The 18,673-nt window shown below is 43.2% G+C and overlaps 1 protein-coding gene across 4 annotated transcripts in view; it reads left to right on the top strand.

Moving 5' to 3' along the window:
- The first annotated feature begins 220 nt into the window (after positions 1–220).
- PSIP1 (PC4 and SRSF1 interacting protein 1) overlaps positions 221–18,673 on the top strand; it is a 41,946-nt gene continuing 23,493 nt past the window's right edge. The window contains exons 1-7 of one of the 4 annotated variants that reach the window (XM_074571156.1): positions 221–511; positions 980–1,145; positions 2,182–2,258; positions 6,724–6,862; positions 10,768–10,884; positions 17,040–17,147; positions 17,730–17,792. In XM_074571156.1, coding sequence (XP_074427257.1) covers positions 1,074–1,145; positions 2,182–2,258; positions 6,724–6,862; positions 10,768–10,884; positions 17,040–17,147; positions 17,730–17,792 — 576 coding nt within the window. In that variant the 5' untranslated portion in view covers positions 221–511; positions 980–1,073. Of the gene's footprint in view, positions 539–626; positions 754–979; positions 1,146–2,181; positions 2,259–6,723; positions 6,863–10,767; positions 10,885–17,039; positions 17,148–17,729; positions 17,793–18,673 lie in introns of those variants that run through there. The other 3 variants (XM_074571160.1, XM_074571157.1, XM_074571159.1) reach the window with 3 other exon arrangements.

Here is an 18,673-nt window from a genome sequence, read left to right as displayed (position 1 = left end):
CTGTCACCGGCCACGCTGCCACCACCCGTCGTGACCCGCGGCACCTCGCCTCACGCCTGGGGGAGCACGGGGCAAGGGGAAGGAAGCGGGGCGGCCCACGGCCTCGCCTCATCCCGCCCCCCACTGCCGCCGCCGAGGGCGGCCCGCGGGCCCGCGCCGCGCCGCCTCCGCCTCGTCCTCTCCCCCTCTCCAGCAGCGCCGCGGCCGCCCCGCCCCCGCGGAAGGCGGAATGAGCCATTTCCGCGGCCGAGGGGAGCGGCGTGAAGGGGGCCGGCTCGCTTCCCTCCTCCCTGCCTCGGGGCGGGCGGCTTCTCCCGTTCGCCGTGAGAGGCGGAGGCGGGACCGGAGCCTCCTGTTTTCGGCAGGGCCTAGGCAGATTGCCGCCCCCTTCCCCCCGACACCCTCCCCCGCCGCCCGGTTGCGGCGTGCCGGTTGGTACGGCCCGGCCTGGCGGGAGGAGGGAGCGTGGCCGTGTCTCCCGCGGCGGCGGCTCCTGCTGCTACAGGCAGAGGTGGGCAGCGGGCCGGGCTCCAGCGCGGTGGGTAGCGAGGCGCCGGACCGCCGCCGCGGCGGGCGGGAGGGAAGGAGGGCGGGCGGGCGAGAAGGAGGGCGGGCGGAGTCTCGCTTCCGCGCCATCACGCCTTATATATGCGGGGAGGAGGGGGGTGCGGGCGGAGCGTCCGTGTGGCGGGAGCCGAGCCGGCCGGGGAAGGGCGAGCTCGGGCGGGTGGGCGAGCCGAACCGAACCGAACCGTGAGTGCGAGGGGGCGGGCGGGAGCCCTTGGCTGCGTGGGGCCCGGCCCGCGTGGGTACGCGTGTGGCGTCGGTGCTGGTGCCGCCAGCGCGCCGCGGGTGGGGGGTTTCGGCGGGCGGGCGCGGCGTCCCCCGGCTGCTGGCGCGGGCCGCCCGCCCTTGTGGAGCGCGGTGCTGATGTCCCTTCCTCTGTTGTCCTTGTCTCCGCTTCTCCCCCCTCCGGCAGCGGGACCTCGGGCGGCTGGCGGCGGGGGCCAGAGGCGCAGACACCCCCCCAACCTTCCTCCCTACGGCGTCAGGCGTCACGTCGGTCAGAAAACATGAGCCGAGATTTCAAACCCGGAGACCTGATCTTTGCCAAGATGAAAGGTTATCCCCACTGGCCGGCCAGGGTAAGGCTCCCCTCCTGCTCTCCGCGGGGCCGGGAGCGCTTTCGGGCACCCGGGGGGGAACGTGGGCTGGGAGCGGGTCGCTCCTGCAGCCGCCCCCCGTGAAAGGGATGGATGGAGGGAGGGAGGGAGGACGCGGCGGTGCTCCCGTGGCCGGCAGCCGCTTGTGGGTCGCACCCGAGATCCCGCCTTCGGGCTCGCCGCTGCCCTGTGCCTGGCTGCAGGTCGCTTCTCCTGTAATTAGCAGCCCTCCACAGGCGTCGTTAGTTGCCCCAATTTGCATTACGTAGCGGTTGGGTGGGAAGGCAGCTGTGCGAGCACCTATCAGTACCCTATTCCCCCCCATAACTGCCGTTTTTTTTATTTGACAAAATAAACCCACGAAGTTATGGCAGGGTCGCTCTTGACTTTTGAAGTCAGCTGTTCCTGTGGTGCTTCTCGTGGAATAAGCTACCGGTATGTGATCAGGGCTCCGGTCCTCCTGTACCCTTTGCCTGTCCCCTTGGAAGAGGCACTGGCAAGTTCCATGGCTCCTGTGGGTCGCTGGACAGTTGTGGGAATGTAGATAAAAGACTAATTATGAGATATTTGGCTAGGATGCTGGCTTAAGAATTGTTTTTTTTAAAAAAGTTTATTCACCTTTCCTTGTTGTAGCCCTTGACGTTTGGGCTCGGGCAAGTTACTGGCTCAGCGTAAGGCTTGGAAGTCTTTCCATTGCTTGTGCTGACGGAGGGGCAGTGTTTGGATGGAACTGAATTGTGCTTTTTACCTGTTGCGCATCACGTCTCTCCTTTTCTCCTTTTCTCCGTGTGAAAAGTGTCGCTGTAACACAAGAAGCGTTGTCGTTTCCTATTGTTGCAAGCACTGTCCTTGACTCTGCTGTATTTTTTTAACATGCAGTTAAAAAGAGATCTTGAGACCTGCTTTACTTCTCTGTAGCTTTTTTTTTTGTTTTTTATTGCTTAACACTTTTACTTATTTCCCCCTAGACTGTTCTTAACTGTTATTTGACTTGACTTACGGTCTCTCTTTTCCTTAGGTGGATGAAGTTCCTGATGGAGCAGTAAAGCCTCCTACGAATAAAATGCCTATTTTCTTTTTTGGCACACATGAGACGTAAGTCCTTTATATTTAAGGGTCTTATTTTTTTCGTTGTAGAATGCTGTGACAAGAAGTTAACGGTTCATCTGAGAGTAGTGTATTTTAAACTATAGTATTCAGTAGCATACCAGCTCTTCCTAAATTAATCTCTTAGCAGACCAGCTCTTCCTAAATTAATTTCTTTTGACAAGACATGCTTCTCTAACATTTGCTTAAGCTATTCAAGGAAATGGTAGACCATAACTGTACCATGTACATTTTCCCCATCAGAAGGAGAAGAAAAAAATCCTACCCACAGTGGTATGACTGATAGGTTGGTTTTTCCTTCAGTAATGGTCTTTAACTATAGCCCTGTACATGCTCAAAATTCTCAAGAGTAGGTTCTCAAAGAAAGTGAACGAAGGCTGAGAACAATGAACTAGGCAAAATTTGAGAAATGGACGAATAATCATGTATTTGATTTAAAGGTTTTTTTGTGGAGAGGTTTGAGGTTTTGGGTGTTGATTTTTTGTAAGATCTGGAGATGACAATGAGGAAGTGCAGTTAGCCTTATACCTGTTAACCTGCGAAATATTTATCTTCGGTACTTTCAGCAATGCTAGCATTCTGCAGTAGTACAACATTTGCATTGGGTACTGTGTTTCTTCCACTGCTAAATTTGACTGTACATATGCTGGGTTTTACGCGGTTCTGTCTTTTTGAGTATTATGTTACTTACAGCATGGCTGTTTGTCCTGGTATAGATTTCTAAGACTTCAAATTCAGTGCTACATTTGTTGCCTGATCTGTTTGTTGTTTTTCTTTTTTTTTTTTTTTAAACAAACAAACAAAACTTCTAATGGCGTGGTTTTAGTTCTGTTGTTTTTCTTAAATAAAATGGCAAATGGTATGTAAGCAGGTGAGAGACAGAAGTGGTGTATACAAGTACTCTGTTTCTTGCATTTTGTGGGAAGGCCTTGCTTTTTTCTTCATCTTATTAAATATCTGTTGAAATTGCTTTAATCTGGTACTTTGCATCTATCTTTCAGTAAGCCTTGCTAAGACAAGATACATTGCCCTGTTGAATTAAAGAGTAAGCATCCTCCACTCACTCTCTGACGTTACTTGTGACTTGGTTCTTTTTTTAAGAAGTGATTTCCCTGTGAAAAGGACTTCTATATCCTTGGCTCATACACCTATGGGTTTCTTTAACTGTTCTCACCTTTCAGTGGCTTACTGGTTTTAGTTTGGGGTTTTTTTGTGTGTGTGTGTAATTTTGTGGGTAAAGAGGTGTTCCTGGAATTCGATTCAAGGTTGTGAGATTTGAATCTTGTCCATTTTTTTCAATTATAACTTTTAAAAAGGCAACAGGTTGCCTTTTTGCTTAATTTTTTTTTCCCTAGCCGGATTTTTTTTGGCAGCCAAAAGAGCAATATTGCTGTGATCCTGGCCTTGGTAATGTTTGTGTCATTCTGGATTTTACTGTGGTTTTGTGCAGTTGTAAATAAGTTCAGGGACACAGATTGAATATAAGGGAGACAGAAATAACTCCTTATCTAAAGCTTTAAAAATACCTTTGCAAATTTTGAGAAGCATCGTGGCCGATTTTAAATTTAGCTTAGGCTCCTAAGGCATGCTTGAAAGTTTTCTCTTTTTTGTAGCTTACATGGGTAAGTTTGAAAGTTCTATTCTCATTGACATTATTACAAAATAAAGTTTTACTGTGATCTGGTTTTTGTTAGGCTGTAGGTTCAGGGTTAGTACATTTCAGAGGCCCATAGAATACAGGAGAAACTACTTCTCTCTGTTTCATACACATTGCAACGTACAGGATGTTCCATGACCCGGCTGTCTCGTGGCATTTTTCTTTAAGCATGTCACTTACCTTGTGCTTCTTAAGAGTGGTGACAGGTGAAACTCCTGTGCTTCTTGATCTTACTTGTAGTTGCTTACAGCAGATACCTGTACGTAACAATAGGAAGGAGCAGATCAGGTAAAAAATGAGAATGCTGTTCCATGGCCTGTAATTTTGTTTATGTTTGTAGCTGTAAATACTGACTTAGTGATCTGTCAGGAATTAAGAAGAGCTAACAATTTTCTGTACTCTTTCATAGGAGTTAAAATAAATTTGGTAAACTTGTTCTCTGCTTGTGTTTCTCAGAGTTACACCCCAGTGCAAAGTTAGACCCTATATACCTTCAACGTGTTAGCAGTGTGTATGTATACAGCCTATCTTACTGCAGGTAGTGGCTGCTCTGAAAATCCAGATAAAGAGTTTGATTATGCTAAAAAGTCTTCGGTATAAAGGATCACATCTTCTAGCTGTGTGGATGGTTACAGTAGGAAAAGAGGAGCTATGGGGAAAAACGAAAACAAGACTGTTGCGAATAATTCTTACTTGAGTTTTAGGAATAATCCTACTTCAGTTTTGCAGACTACTATAAACAAGTATAAACTTGAACTTTGATTGCTATTCTTGATTTTCTCTCTGTTTTGTCGAAACACAAATAAATGTTTTGCTACCTGTGCGCAGTAAACAGATACATGGCTTCTTAAAATATGCTTTGGAAATTTGGTTGAGACTTGTTTTGTTTATTTCCATGCTGTCTTAATGCAGCAACAGTACCCTTTCCTAAAAGAGAGTGAAAAAATAGATAGTATTTTAATAAAAGCTTTATTTGGATCTGTTGTACCAGTAAATCACGTCAGTGCAGATTTTGGTTGGTCACAGATAAACAAAAGGTCACACTGAACTCTGGTTTCTGGACCCTATATATTAGGGTAATCTCTATTCATTCCATTTTCTTGTTCCTTTTTCTTTTTGGTACATGGTGATTGAACTGCAGCAGCCCAGTAAGCTGCATGACCTTTTCACAGTAGCTGGTTTCTGGTCTTTTTCAAAGCCTGAGCAGTAGGGGTAGAGGCTTACAGACCTTGGAAAAATGTTTCCCTTCAGGGGATAAGGAAGAAGGGAGGCAATGTTTCCTATTTTTGTCTCTCCTGGTTTCTTCTGTTGTCTCCCTCCCCATCTTTTTGGCCTGTTATGTGGGCTCTGCAGGTGCATGTTTCCCACACTGGCTGAATCCTCTCTAACCGTTTCTTGCAGTCTAGTCTGTCACAGTAGCTTACTTAATAATTTGTAGTGTTTGCAAACACACATAGCTGAGTGTTTTACTGCTGGAGTAGGAAATGCTTAAGCTTTTTTTTTTATTTTGTTTAGTAGGGTATATGTCTCAAATAGCTCTTTTTTAAACATGATGAAGAAAATAGAGTGGAGCTTAGAGGTATCTATTTAACTCTTCCATGAGCCGAAACTTTAGAAAGCAAGTATCTGCAACTTTTCAAATAGTTGGATCTAACATATACGCAGTCAGACAAAGCTGTGTCTCGGCACAGAGTGAAATTAAGAATGTACCACCGAAGTGTTGTCTTTTTCTGTTAGCAGCATATGTATTGCTGCGTTGAAATCCAAACTTGAAAGGTCATGGAAGTAGAGCAGGAATTAAGCTGTCTTTGATGTTCTGCAGCATAAACCAAAATACTGTCTCTCAGTAATATGCTACCTTGTTTTCCCAAGTCTAACTTGGAGAAGTGAGTAGTGTGGATACTGTGACTTTGACATATGAGAAAAGCTACTAGGCTAAAAGCTTTAGTTACACAGCTTACAGTAGGGGTAGTGCTGTGCTGGAGTGTTGTTTGTTTGTCTGACAAAGATACACAAGCAGTGTATCCTCTACTACAATGGTGGCTTAAATAAAAATCAAATATTTTTAATGTTTACTTCATCAAATATCGGGGGAGAAACTTGAAATAAGGAACAGTTTGAAGTTTTTATTGGTTAATTTTGGTAAATCGAGTTATGAGGTCCTGTTGTCACACGCTGAAAAACTACTGAATTAATGCAGAATTACATGCATTCTTACACAGATGTGAGGAGTCAATGTATTCAAGTGCTGCTTTTTCGTCTCCAATACACTAAAAATTATTCTTAAATTTTGTATTTTAATTGGATTTTTTTTAATTTGGTAATTTTGAAAGACTTTCTTTGTTAGCATTGAGCCCTTTCTTCTTTAAATTGTTCTCTTGCCTTACATTGTCCAGATAGAAGGAGTCTTTATTCTTAACATTTAAGCCTGATTTTTTTTTTTTCTAAGGAAGCAATCGCTCTTTTTGTTTGTTTGCAAGCTACTCAGTTTTTAATTATTCTGGTTCACAATACTTGTTTGTCCTATCAGCTGCAATCCTAAGATGCAGCATCAGCTGTTTCTTGCCCAGGCACTCAACAACCTGGGGAGGTGGGGGTCCTTATGTGTGGTGGTAGTAATGGAAAGTTTGGGCTGTTGAAAGCAAAAGCTGAGAAAACTAAAGATGCTTATGTAGCAGAATTAGTTGTTGCAGCAGTAATGAATTTCATATCGTAGTAACGTGGTGCCTACTTCTTTGAAAACACTAACCATTTAAAACATGGAATTTTGTTGGTTTTGTTCTTTCTCACTTTAAGGGCATTTTTGGGACCAAAGGACATATTTCCCTACTCTGAAAATAAAGATAAATATGGCAAACCAAATAAAAGAAAGGGTTTTAATGAAGGGCTGTGGGAAATTGACAACAATCCTAAAGTGAAGTTCTCTCATCCGCAGGTAAGTTTTATGTGGAGTCTGCAAATCTTTGTTGTGAACCATAACTGAGTTGTATGTTTCAAGTCATTCTAACAAGGTGAAAATCTGCGTATAAACAATCAACAGTAACAAGCTTGTCTAATATTTTGTTTCACAGCAGGAATCAGTAACTTCAATTAAGCAGTGCTCTGTGTTGTTTTGTAGCATCTCAGATATTCCTAAATACATTTCCAATTGGAAATATACAAAACATAACTGCCAAGAGCTACATACAGGCTGTTTTAATAGTCTAGGAGACTTTGTATGGGGTAGTCCTTCCCACCTTTTGAGTTCCATTCAGATGTTTTGCTTCAGCTTTGGTGATAGCTCTTTCACTGGGTCTTTCTGTGAACTGGTCAGGTTGTGTCTAGAGCCATTGGGTTGTTCTTTGCCATTTTTTCCCCACTATTTCTTCATTTAAAAAACAAACAAACAAACAAGTTTTTCTTCCCACAAGTCATGTTTAAAATCTGTCCCTGTAAGTTATCCATAAAATTACTGGAAGAAGAAACTCTTCTTAGTAGGGATGTTTTAACTGGAGTGTCCAGTTCTGGGCTACTTGGTACAAGAGACATGGACATACTGGAGAGACAGTCCCATAAAGATGCATCTCTGCTATGAGAAGAGGCTGAGAGAGCTGGGACTGTTCATCCCCGGTGGGCTCAGGGGTGATCTCATCAATGTATACAAACACCTGAAGTGATGGTGCAAAGAGACAGAGCCAGGCTGTTTTCAGTAGTGCCCGGTGATAGGACCAGAGGCAATGGGCACCAGTTGAAACACAAGAGGTTCCCTCTGAACATCAGGAAGCATTTTTCCACCATGACGGTGATGAGGCACTGGCACAGGTTTCCCAGGGAGGCTGTGAAGTCTCCATCCTCAAAGATATTCAGAAGCCATGTGGACACCATCCTGGTCAGCTGGCTCTCGGTGGCCCTGCTTCAACAGGAGAGCTGGACCAGAATAAATGAAGTAACGTAGACTTGCACAAACTTTCTTCTGAATTTTCACCTTAACTTTAGAAGGTGTTTCTTTTGATAGCCTTCGCTTTCTGTCCTGTGCTATGTGTTGTTAAAAGCAAGTTTTATTTGGAGCAAGTCAAGCCCTTAGAATTTAGCCAGCTCTTGTTTTTACTTGCAGGCAGTTCTTGTTGCTTCTAAAGGAGTACTTCTGCAAACAGCTGACTAGATTTGACATTCTGTAAAATAAATCAGATTAGTATCAGATTAATAAATCAGGCAGAGTGTTGCTTGATGTGAAATAAAATTGCCAGTAAGGGTCTAGTTCTTTGAGCATCTTTATTGACGTCATGTCAGTCATGGATCTTGCATATTTTTTCACAAAGCACTGCCTTTTGGGTTTAATTTGTAGAATTGAGGTATTATGTCACTGTTCTGCCAAAGATAGATAAGACAGAGGAACATCCCCCTTCTCCAAGAATAAGAAAATTGTACTATGATACTTGTTTTTTGTTTTGCTCTTACTTGTTTGAGATTATGTGTTGAAATGAGCTTTATTTAATAGAATCATAGAAGGCTGGAAGGGACCTTTAAGATCATCAAGTCCAACTGTAAACCTAACACTGCAGAAACCACCACTAAACCATGTCCCTAAGCACCACATCTACCCACTTTGCATATACCTCCAGGGATGGTGATTCAGCCACTTCCCTGGGAGGCCTATTCCAATGCTTGACAACCCTTTCAGTGAAGAATATTTTCCTAATACCCATCTAAACCTCCCCTGCTGCAACTTGAGGCCATTTCCTCTTGTCCTGTTGCTTGTCACCTGGGAGAAGAGACCGACCCCAATCTTACTACAACCTCCTTTCAAGTAGTTGTAGAGAGCGATAAGGTCTCCCCTCAGCCTCCTTTTCTCCAGACTAAACAACCCCAGTTCCCTCAGCTGCTCCTCATAAGACTTGTTCTGTAGACCCTTCACCAGCTTCATTGCCCTTCTCTGGACCTGCTCCAGCACCTCAATGTCTTGTGGTAAGGGTCCCAAAACTGAACACAGTATTTGAGGTGCGGCCTCACCAGTGTCAACTCACATCAGGGAGTTTGCCACAATTTAGCCAAATGACACAAGATTTCTGTTACTAAATCTGGTAAGGGAAAACAATGACAAAAAACCACTTAGAGAAATGTGCCTCGGCTTCCCTCTGGCCACGTCTGCTCCCCCGTTGCTGGTCTCCAGTCCCCCCACGCCACACCACTGTCAGTCCCTGGTGTGAGGCGATGGCGGGGCGGGAGGCTGAAGCCGGTGTGGAGTGGTGACTTTGCTTTTGCTGTTCCTTGCCTCTAACTCAGGGGCTTGGACGTGGGATCCTCCACGGGCTGCGGTTCCCTCAGGGTTGTCCTGTCCCCTTTTCCCCCCCTGCTCAGGAAATTCTTCTGGGCTGGAGCCTGGCTTGGGCAACTCTTCTTTCCAGCATCCCTTCTACCCGGGCATCTCTTTGGCCTCGGTGTCCCTCATGCATCCTCTGTGCATCAGCAGCATCTCCCCAGCCCTTCTCGGGCAGCTGCTCTCCTCAGTGACCCTCTTCCCTGTAGCTGTGTTGGTGGAGGTGCCTGGGGCGAGTGATCCCGAAAGGGAAGACAAGTAGTTGGTTGTGAAGACTGAGGGGAAAGCTATACTGAAAAGTATACTGGTAAGTGAAGACAGTATTTTTTCCAACAGTGTTTTAAAATAGAATAGTGTTTTACAGCCTGTTAATACGTTACAGTATTCCATACACGTTGGTGAATGGATAGATCTTTTAGCTGCCATCTGGGGAGACAAACGTATCTCAAGATATTCCTTGACCTACATAAAATTCTTTGATTTTAGCTAAGATTCTTAGAGCTAAGTGAAGCACAGGTACTGGACAGTAGGAGGGAAGACAGTTCAGTCATCAAAGCCTAAAAATTCAGGGTGAGTAGGTAACTGTGTTTGGCCCCACAGCAAGTAAGGTCAGAGAGGAGTGGATAGTTTCATGGAGATGTTGGCAAATTGGAGCTCTTATTCTGCATACAAGATAATATTAAAGCGGCAGACTTGTCAGCTATTTATATAGAGGCATTCACATGTCTCTTTTTTTTTTTTTTTTTTTTTTTGTCCTGTCCTTTTACTGGGCATATTTTGTCTTGGTAAGTCCTTCTCAAGGCCGTGTTTTCTGTTTAACTGCTGGAGCTGGCTGGAATGTTCTGAAAGCAGTATTTATACTTTGCAGATGTTCTTGTAACTGCTAGTAAGGGAGGTGGAGGGCAGAAGGGAGCTTGTGGTTTGGGCTTAAATCCAAAACAATTTCCTCAGTGGGGGAAAAATTAAAGAGTCAAGGGAGTCTGCCAGCTTTGTTTGAAGGAGCTCATATTTAAGAGTGAGAATGCTATCCACAATGCAATGGAATAAAAAAAGAGTAATTTTTGCTTTGCCTTCTCTATTGCCATATTTTTAACTTTAATTCTTCAGCCTTTATTATAATCTCTTTTTCTGCACGTGTTTTCAGGAACAGGTAGTTTTCTCCCTTAGGATTGATTGCTCATTTAAAAATGCACTTCTTGGTAGTAGTATCACAAGTTGTATTTGACCAAAGACAGGTTTTTTGTTTGTTTGTTTGTTTTTAAATTATACATAAGAACAACCTTACATTGCAGTATTTTTAGTGTGAAAATAAGTTATTATAGCATTAGAGCTTGAAAGTCTGATAATGAAAATGCATTTTAAACTGAAAAGTCTGGAAATCAATGAAATAAGATATATGTTAATATTCTTGTCGTTCTAATAAGGGGTTTCTTAGCATGATGCTTTCTTCAGTAACATAGAGGTGGCAGAACCACCTCTCAGCATTGTTACTCTGTAGTTCAGGAAGGGAATTAGATCTCAGTTTTGATGCTTTTATATTGCAGTCCCATCCAGCTGTTAACGCTCCTATCAAAGAAGCTGGTCAAGAAAGTGGTCAGGAACCTGCTGAGGGGAGTGAAGAAAAAGCAGGAGCCAAAAAAAAAAAGGCTTCCATCCCAAAAGTAAGTGAATGAATTTGTGTTTTGTTCTGCCAGAAACATTTTTAAGTCAAAACTATATTGCCAAGTTTTTTACTTAAATACTTTAAACTAATGGTGTTTTACTGTTGTAACTGCCTTGCCTTTGCTTCTTTTCAGACATACACGTAGTAATATTTTTGTCCTTCTGTGTTCCTTTTAAGGTGCTGTACATGCTTTTGAAAATTAATTTCTTTACTGATCTATATTTCTAAATCATAATGCACTTAAACTAAGTTGATACAGTACTTCCTAGGCCAGAGAAGGTGGAAATATCACCAAGATTTAGCTTTAAGTTTCCCTTTATGTTTTTGAAGCCTTTTTCGTATCATGGATAGGTATGACTATCTCTTTCAATTATGACAGTTTTTGTTGAAAAGTTTAACAGATCATTAGGTTCTGCCTGGGCTGAAAGGGTTTTTCAGTGTATTTGCTTGAACGGATTATAAGAATCAGTTTGAATTAGGTCATACTTTTAATGGAGTAATGGAAATCCAAGATTTCTTTCTCAGTTGGGGTATAGTTGGCCTCAGAGCATTTATAGCCTCGACACCAGAATCCTAGGGCTCAACCTCGAGTCTTCCCTGGTGCTTTCTGCCAGAGGCTCCAGGTAGGGCCATTGTCCCCGGCTGTGATATAGAGCACATTTTTAATGTCCTGTCTTGTTCGGACTGGTCCAAGGGCTACTGCATGCACAGTCTCTTGTTTAATTTGCTCAAAGGCCTGTCATTGCTCAGGACCTCACATAAAATTATTTTTCTTTTGAGTCACTTCATATATAGGTTTTACAGTCTTGACTATAACCTGAAATGTGCGTTCTCCAGAAACCCACAATGCCTAAGAAGGCTTGTGTTTCCTTTTTGTTAGTAGGTGGGAACGCAGATGTTATTTTGTTGATCATATCCATTGGGATCTGGTGATGACCATCTTGCCACTTGATTCCTAAGAACTGGATGTCTCATGCAGATCCCTTGACCTCACCTCTTTTTACAGCAAAACCTGCTTTCAGAAGAATCTTGATTATTTTCTCACCTTTCTTGAAAACTTCTTGTGCTGTATTACCTCACACAATGATGTCATCGATGTACTGCCGGTGTTCTGCAGCTCCACCCTTCTCCAGTGCAGTCTGGATCAGTCCATGGCAAATAGTAGGGCTGCATTTCCACCCCTGGCGCAGTTGATTCCAGGTGTACTGGACACCCCTCCAGGTGAAAGCAAACTGTGGCCTGCAGTCTGTTGCTAAAGGAATAGAGAAGAATGCATTAGCAATGTCAGTTGTAGCATACCATTTGGCTGCCTTTGACTCCAGTTCATATGGAGTTCTAGCATGTCCGGCAGAGCAGCACTCGGTGGTGTGACTTCATTCTGGCCACGATAGTCTACTGTTAGCCGCCATTCTCCATCAGACTTTTGTAGTGGCCATATTGGGCTGTTAAAGGGTGAGCGAATCTTGCTGATCACTCCTTGGGTCTTGAGCCAACAAATCAGCTTCTGGATGGGAATTGGAGGAGAGTCTCGGTTGGTGCGATACTGTCGCCGATGCACTGTGGCAGTAGCAGTTGCCACCTGCTGTTCTTTAATCTTCAGCAGTCCCACAACTGAAGGGTCATCTGAAAGACTGGGTAAGGTAGATAGCTGTGTAATGTCCTCAGTCTCTACAGCTGCTATACCAAAAGCCTACTCTTACGTTTTCGGGTCTTTGAAATACCCTCTCTTAAGGTAGTCTATGCCAAGGATGCACGGAGCATTTGGGCCAGTCACAATAGGGTGCTTCTCCCATTTATTCCCATTCAGGCTCACTTCGGCCTCTAATACAGTCAGTTCTTGAGACCCACCTGTCACTCCAGAAATAGTAACGGCTTCTGTCCCTTTATGATTCGATGGCAATAGGGTACACTGTGCACCAGTGCCCACAAGGGATTTATACTTTTGTGGCTCTAATGTGCCAGGCCATCAAATCCACACAGTCCAATAAACTCAGTTATCCCTCTCCTCCTCCTGGCTGGAGGCAGAGCAGCCCTAATGTTGAGAACAACATCTACAATTAGATGAGTTTCTACAAGGATCGGAGCATCGCTTACCATGGACTGGAGAAGCCATCCTCCTGCAGAAATTCTCTCTTCCATCTGCTTTACCTTGCAACTCAAGCGCTTGTGCCTGTAGGGCCAGAGTAGGTTTTTTTTATCCCACTTACTCATGTCCTCTCCATAGTTGCAGAGGCAAAGCCACAGGAAATGTCAGAGTGGATCCTGTTTCCCTTGAATTGGTTTCATAGGAGGGCGTTTTTTCTTAATGACTGCAACCTCGTTCTGTTCAGGGGAAGAGTGGGATTCTTTCCCCTTCTCAGACAGTTCTTCAAGCAGTTCATGAAGCAGTTTATCAGATAGTTTTCTCATTTTGCTCAGCTATTGTCTCAGCCCTTTTCTTGGTATTCTGAGCTACTTTCTCGGTTGTTTCAGCCTTTGCCTTGGTTTGATCAGCCATGGGCTTAGTTTGATCAACCATGGTTTTAGTTTGCTCAGCCATTTTCTCCACAGCTGCTACATGAAGGGGACGAGAGACTGTGTTCATACTGTCGCACCTTGTTAGCCACCTCATTTACAACTGGTGTATCAGTACCAGATCCTCCCTAGATCGTTGTTGACAGTGTGTGGGAATAATTTGATGGTGCACTCTGCACAAATTTTCTCAACAAAGATCGTTTGGATGGCATTTCATCAGGGTCTATAATCACTTGCTATAAACCACCTCTCGCACAGCCAGTTCCCTCAGGTACTTAATACCTTTTTCCATGCTGGTCCATTTTGTTGGATGGCATTGGATATCATCCTTAAAGGGATACCTGCCCTTCACAGCTGATAGCAGTCGCCTTCAGAGACTGAGGACATCTGCCTTTCTCCCAGTTGCTTTATCAATACCTCCATCTTTGGACAGGTGTCCCAACTGCTTAGCTTCTCTGCCATCTAAATCTATGGTAACAGCTCCATTGTCCCAGCATCGGAGCAACCTGGAGACAAGTGTCTCCCCTTCGTGATGACTGAAGTCCTTTCTTAAGTTTCACAAATCCTTCATAGAAAAGGGTCTGCATCTGAGTCCTCATCCTCTGTTAATGTTGGCTGAGAAGGACCCTCTCCTGGATCTCCCTCAGAGGAACCCTCTCCTATGCTGTCTGGCTTGGGGCTGGTCTTTGTTGTCAGAGGCAAGGGGCAAGGAAGGAGCTAATCTTTTCTGCTTCCTGGTCACCGGGGCAGCTTGTGCTGGTTCTGCTGGAGTTTGGGTAGCAGCAGCGCTCGTTGTTGGAGCAGCTGGAGCAGTGGCTGTGCTCCTTGTTGGGCTGGAGTGGCCGGTGCAGCTGTGGGTGGGGCAGGGGCTGGCAATACAGGCCGGGGACGGGGGGCAGGCAGCGGGGTAACTTTGGCTTTTGCCGGGGTCTGTGGGGGGGGTAGCCATTGGCGCTGGTGTTGATAAGGCGGAGGCATGGCTGATGTCGGGGCCGTTGGTTGTTTGTGTCTGTGTTGTGGCTTGGGCAGTAATCTGAGTTGTTTTGAGTTTCTGCTGTAGCTTTCAGTGAGACGATTGTCTGAATTCCTGCTGCAGCTTTCGGTGGCAAGGTTGTCTGAATTTCTGCTGTGGCTTTTGGAGGTGGGGTTGTCTGAATTTCTGCTATCTCTGACTTGGCCATGGGGTTTGAGTAGCAATATCACATGTCACATAATACTCACTCCTGCACTGATATTTAACAATAAACCAACCCTGCAACACATTCAGGAAACCCAACAACAAAACCACGTACGAATGAAAGTAACATTCACTCTCCAAACAGCCCAAAGGTTTCTCATTCCCTAATTCTGTTACTGTCACTTTGGCATCATCATCAAAGGGCAAAGTAAGCTTTCCCCAGGTAAGACCAAGAGTGTAATTAGTAAAAGAATCCATCCCAAAAGTGTAATTAGTAAAAGACTCCATCATGAGATGCACAAGATTACACATCTGAAGGCAAATCCACACCAATATAGCATGCAAACTGCATCCAAACACAAAGAAGAAATAGACCATGCAATATATTCAACCAGTTAAACCCCATTGCATCAATTAACTTCATACAAAGCTCTCTAAAGACACGATACAAGATTTCACATAAGAATGACATGATGTGAACTGTCTATTCTCCCTGAAAAAGCTGGAATTCAGTTGCCCGTTCAGGAAATCAGAGCTCTGTTCGTGCCTCATGTTGGGCACCAATAAATCTGTCGTGGTTTTGTCTAACTTCTTTTAAACTGGGCTGGTTCATCAGTTTGCTTCCCTGTGAACTTAGGCAGCAAGCAGCGTGTGCTAGTGGGGATGGCAGTGACTTAAGCTTCATGTTTCTCCTGCCAAGTGCTTTCAGGCTGTCCTGATCTGGCACTGTGAAAGAGAAACAGGAAGACAGAAGAGCCTTTTAAATAAAAAGGTGAAACGGAAGATGCAGAATGTGTCCTTTTACATAGATTTCTATTATTAATCTCAGTCAGTTAATCAGTTTAAGGCAAAACGTGGAGCAAATTTACTTCTTTTCTTTTGATACTAATGTAGCTATATGTCCTAGTTTGAGGTAAAACAGAACCAACTCTCTGTTCAGTAATTTTATTTCTTAGCTAGGCTTCTTCTAACTCTCTGAACATGCTTGAACTCTCACAACAGCATGTTGTGTCTGAAACGGTTTGTTCCAGAGTGATAAGACCAATGTTTACAGCTCGTGCCAAGGAGTGGTATGCAGAGAGGCTCTTGCTTGTACTTATTGCTGAAACAACCAAGGTCAGCTAATTTAATTATTTGCCCTGTTGGAGGGTTGGAAACAGAAAAGCATAGAGGGGTCCAACCTGCAGGGCGGGAGTGGACAGGACAGGTGACCCAAAACTGACCGATAGGGGTATTCCATCCCATCTGCCCCATGCTCAATATAAAAGCTGAGGGATCAAAGGGTCAGCTTTTTTTCTTCAATGGCCGACCCTGTCTGTTCATCTGCTTTTAATCCCAACCTGTGGGTTCCAGACTCCAGCTCTGGAATCCAGTTCCCACCTGTTCCCGAGTCCAGCCTGGGACTTCCCCACTGCCTGCCGGTGACATCATCCTGGGAACTTAATACGATTTTGTATATACTGTATCTATTTCGTTATTTCCTTTATATTTTATTATTAATATTTCATTACAGTAGTTTAGTTTCTTCTAAACTCGTAAATTTCTCTTTACCTCTCCTCCTCCTCTCTGTGTATAAGAGGTTGGGGGGGAGCATCTGTCACCAGGCATTGGCCAATTTGGCCAAAACCGTGACACTATAACATTCTTGGGTTTAGTGTAACGGTGATCTGTCTTAAAGTTGTATTCTCCAAAAAGACTTGGTGAATTACATGTATTCAATTACATGATAGCCTTGTGCCTGAGTTGCTTTTGTTCAGTGTTGAACTTTTAAGAACTGTAGCTATTTTGAAAGGGAATTTTACAAAAGGTGCTTGTAAGTGGTGCAAGGCAATAGCATCAAAGTTCAGAGAATGAATTGAAGGTCTAGAAAACATGCATGGGCATAGGCTGCAAGGAAATGTTGATTATTTTCAAGTAAATTACTACAAACTCTTGATTTTCCAAATCTTAACTGCTCACCTACAACAAAACCTAGTATTTTAAGGTTTTAAAAAAAAACAACAACAAAACAGAAAAAAAGGTATAGATTAGATAACACCAATTATCACCAATTAATATCTCACAAACGATGAAACAACTTGTTTGTGGTCTGTTTACTACATTAAGTCTTTGTTTAGTAGAATGATACTCTGCTAAATGTTGTCTGTGACTCGGACATCCATCTGTATGCAACAAATAAAGTGATCTAAATGAACCTTGAGTGTTATCATCAACACAAAGTGGAATTTAAGTTCCACCCTGATACGTTGCTGTATTTGACCTGTTCTGACAACTGTTCGCAGTTGTGGACTGGAGAAAGTGGTCTGCTGTAAGATTTTAATGTGTACCGAAGAAAGGAGTATATCTACAGACTTAAACTATATAAAGTGAAAAGCAGCCTGATGTTTATTAGCGAGTTCTCTTTTCACTGTGAAGTACTTCTTAATGCAAATTTTTTTACTCCATGTTGACTCCCTTTGCAGTTATCCTCTAAAGGGGATAACAACTTACCTACAGAAGCTGAAACAGAAGAAAAAGAGATGGATGCTTCAAAGGAAGATGATCTGCCTTCTGAAAAAAACAGTAAAGAAGTATGTGAAAGGTTTTTCTATGTACCAAAGAACATCTTAATATTATGTTGATTGATGTATATCTCTTACTGAGTACTAAGAAGCTACGTTTATTACTATTGACAGTCTTGGGAGCTGTTTAATTACATAAAACTTTCTGTGTGTTCACTCATATTCATACCTCTCACTGAAGCTAACGGGAATTAAAGCTTTCATTGAGAGCACACTTTAAGTCTGGCTTGTTTAAGTTTAGTCAAAACAGGTGGAACAGTGTCGTTTTTATCACTTATTCTGGATTGCCAGTGTACTTTTTTAAAGGACCAGATGAAGAGTTCAGACAGACTAAAACATGACTACGTACCTTTATTTAAAACAGGATATTATTTAGTACTTATATTATTTCTTACCTTTCAGAAAAAAATCCTGATTAGCAGATGATCAGGATTTTAATAATTTAAAAGCAGGAGGAGGTGTCTTCATCTATATTACAGGATTTTTGTCTAAATTGTGTGCCAGACGCTTCAGTTGTGGAAAAAACTTAGAATAATTTAAAATATATCTTTGTTTTGTTAAGACTCTTAGCATCATTTTTAATCTTCATAGGATGTGGTGAAAACAAGTGATGCTTCTATGCCTAAAGTTGCTAGAAGAGGAAGAAAAAGAAAGGTAACAATATGTTTAATTACTTCACCTTACTGGAATTTTTCGATGTGATGTTACTGGGTGTTATTTTCTTTAATGACAAATTATGCATAAGTTGAAGTGCTTGACACCCTCCTCCCCCCTTTCGAATGGCTGAAAGATTTGTAGGAATGAAAGTTTTCCCAAGTCTTAATTATGTTTGAACTTAGAGTAGGGAGTTCCTATCTTTTCCCAAACAGTCCTTTGCAAGTCAGAAAAACTAAGATATAAACTGTTGCTAGACTGCTAATAAAGTAGTATGCTTTGAAGCTCAGAAAAATTTCTTTTAACAACTTCAGCACACTGAACTAACGCTTGAAATACTCTCCCTTTTCATGAGGTTGTGATTTTGTGTTCTCTTCAACCTGGGAAAAATTGGAGTTACTTTGAAACAGGCAGCTCCAGCTGCTTGCTCAGCATGCTCCAGCCTTAATGTTCAGGTGGTCACACAGCAAGCCAGATCAGGCCACTGACCCAACCAAAAACCAGACTGAAGTGGGGCAAAGTTTAATTTTAATTTGAAACCATTTAACTTGTAACATTAGTGCTGACAGCAGGAATGGGATGAGTGTGAAGTAACTGTGACCTTAGTATGTTTGTCACCAGTTAGTAGCATGCGGAATGTCATTTGCTTCACAAAAAAAGAAAGATACGTGTTTGAAATGCTCTTATGAAACCAATTTGAATATTTGAAAAATAGAACTTAAAGAATACCATATTAAAAAACAAAGTAAATTTTATAAAAATCTAAACTAAGATTCAAGGAAAGCTTTCAGTCTGAAACAGCAAGAACTTGAAAGAATGTCTGTGACTATGCATACTTGTGACTTCAGCTTGTGAATGGGAGAGAAGCCTCACAGATGACA

Source organism: Larus michahellis, chromosome Z (genome assembly GCF_964199755.1).
Source record: "Larus michahellis chromosome Z, bLarMic1.1, whole genome shotgun sequence".
Taxonomy (NCBI): domain Eukaryota; kingdom Metazoa; phylum Chordata; class Aves; order Charadriiformes; family Laridae; genus Larus; species Larus michahellis.
Note: the sequence above shows the minus strand (reverse complement) of the source record. Positions and strands in the feature narration are given on the sequence as shown.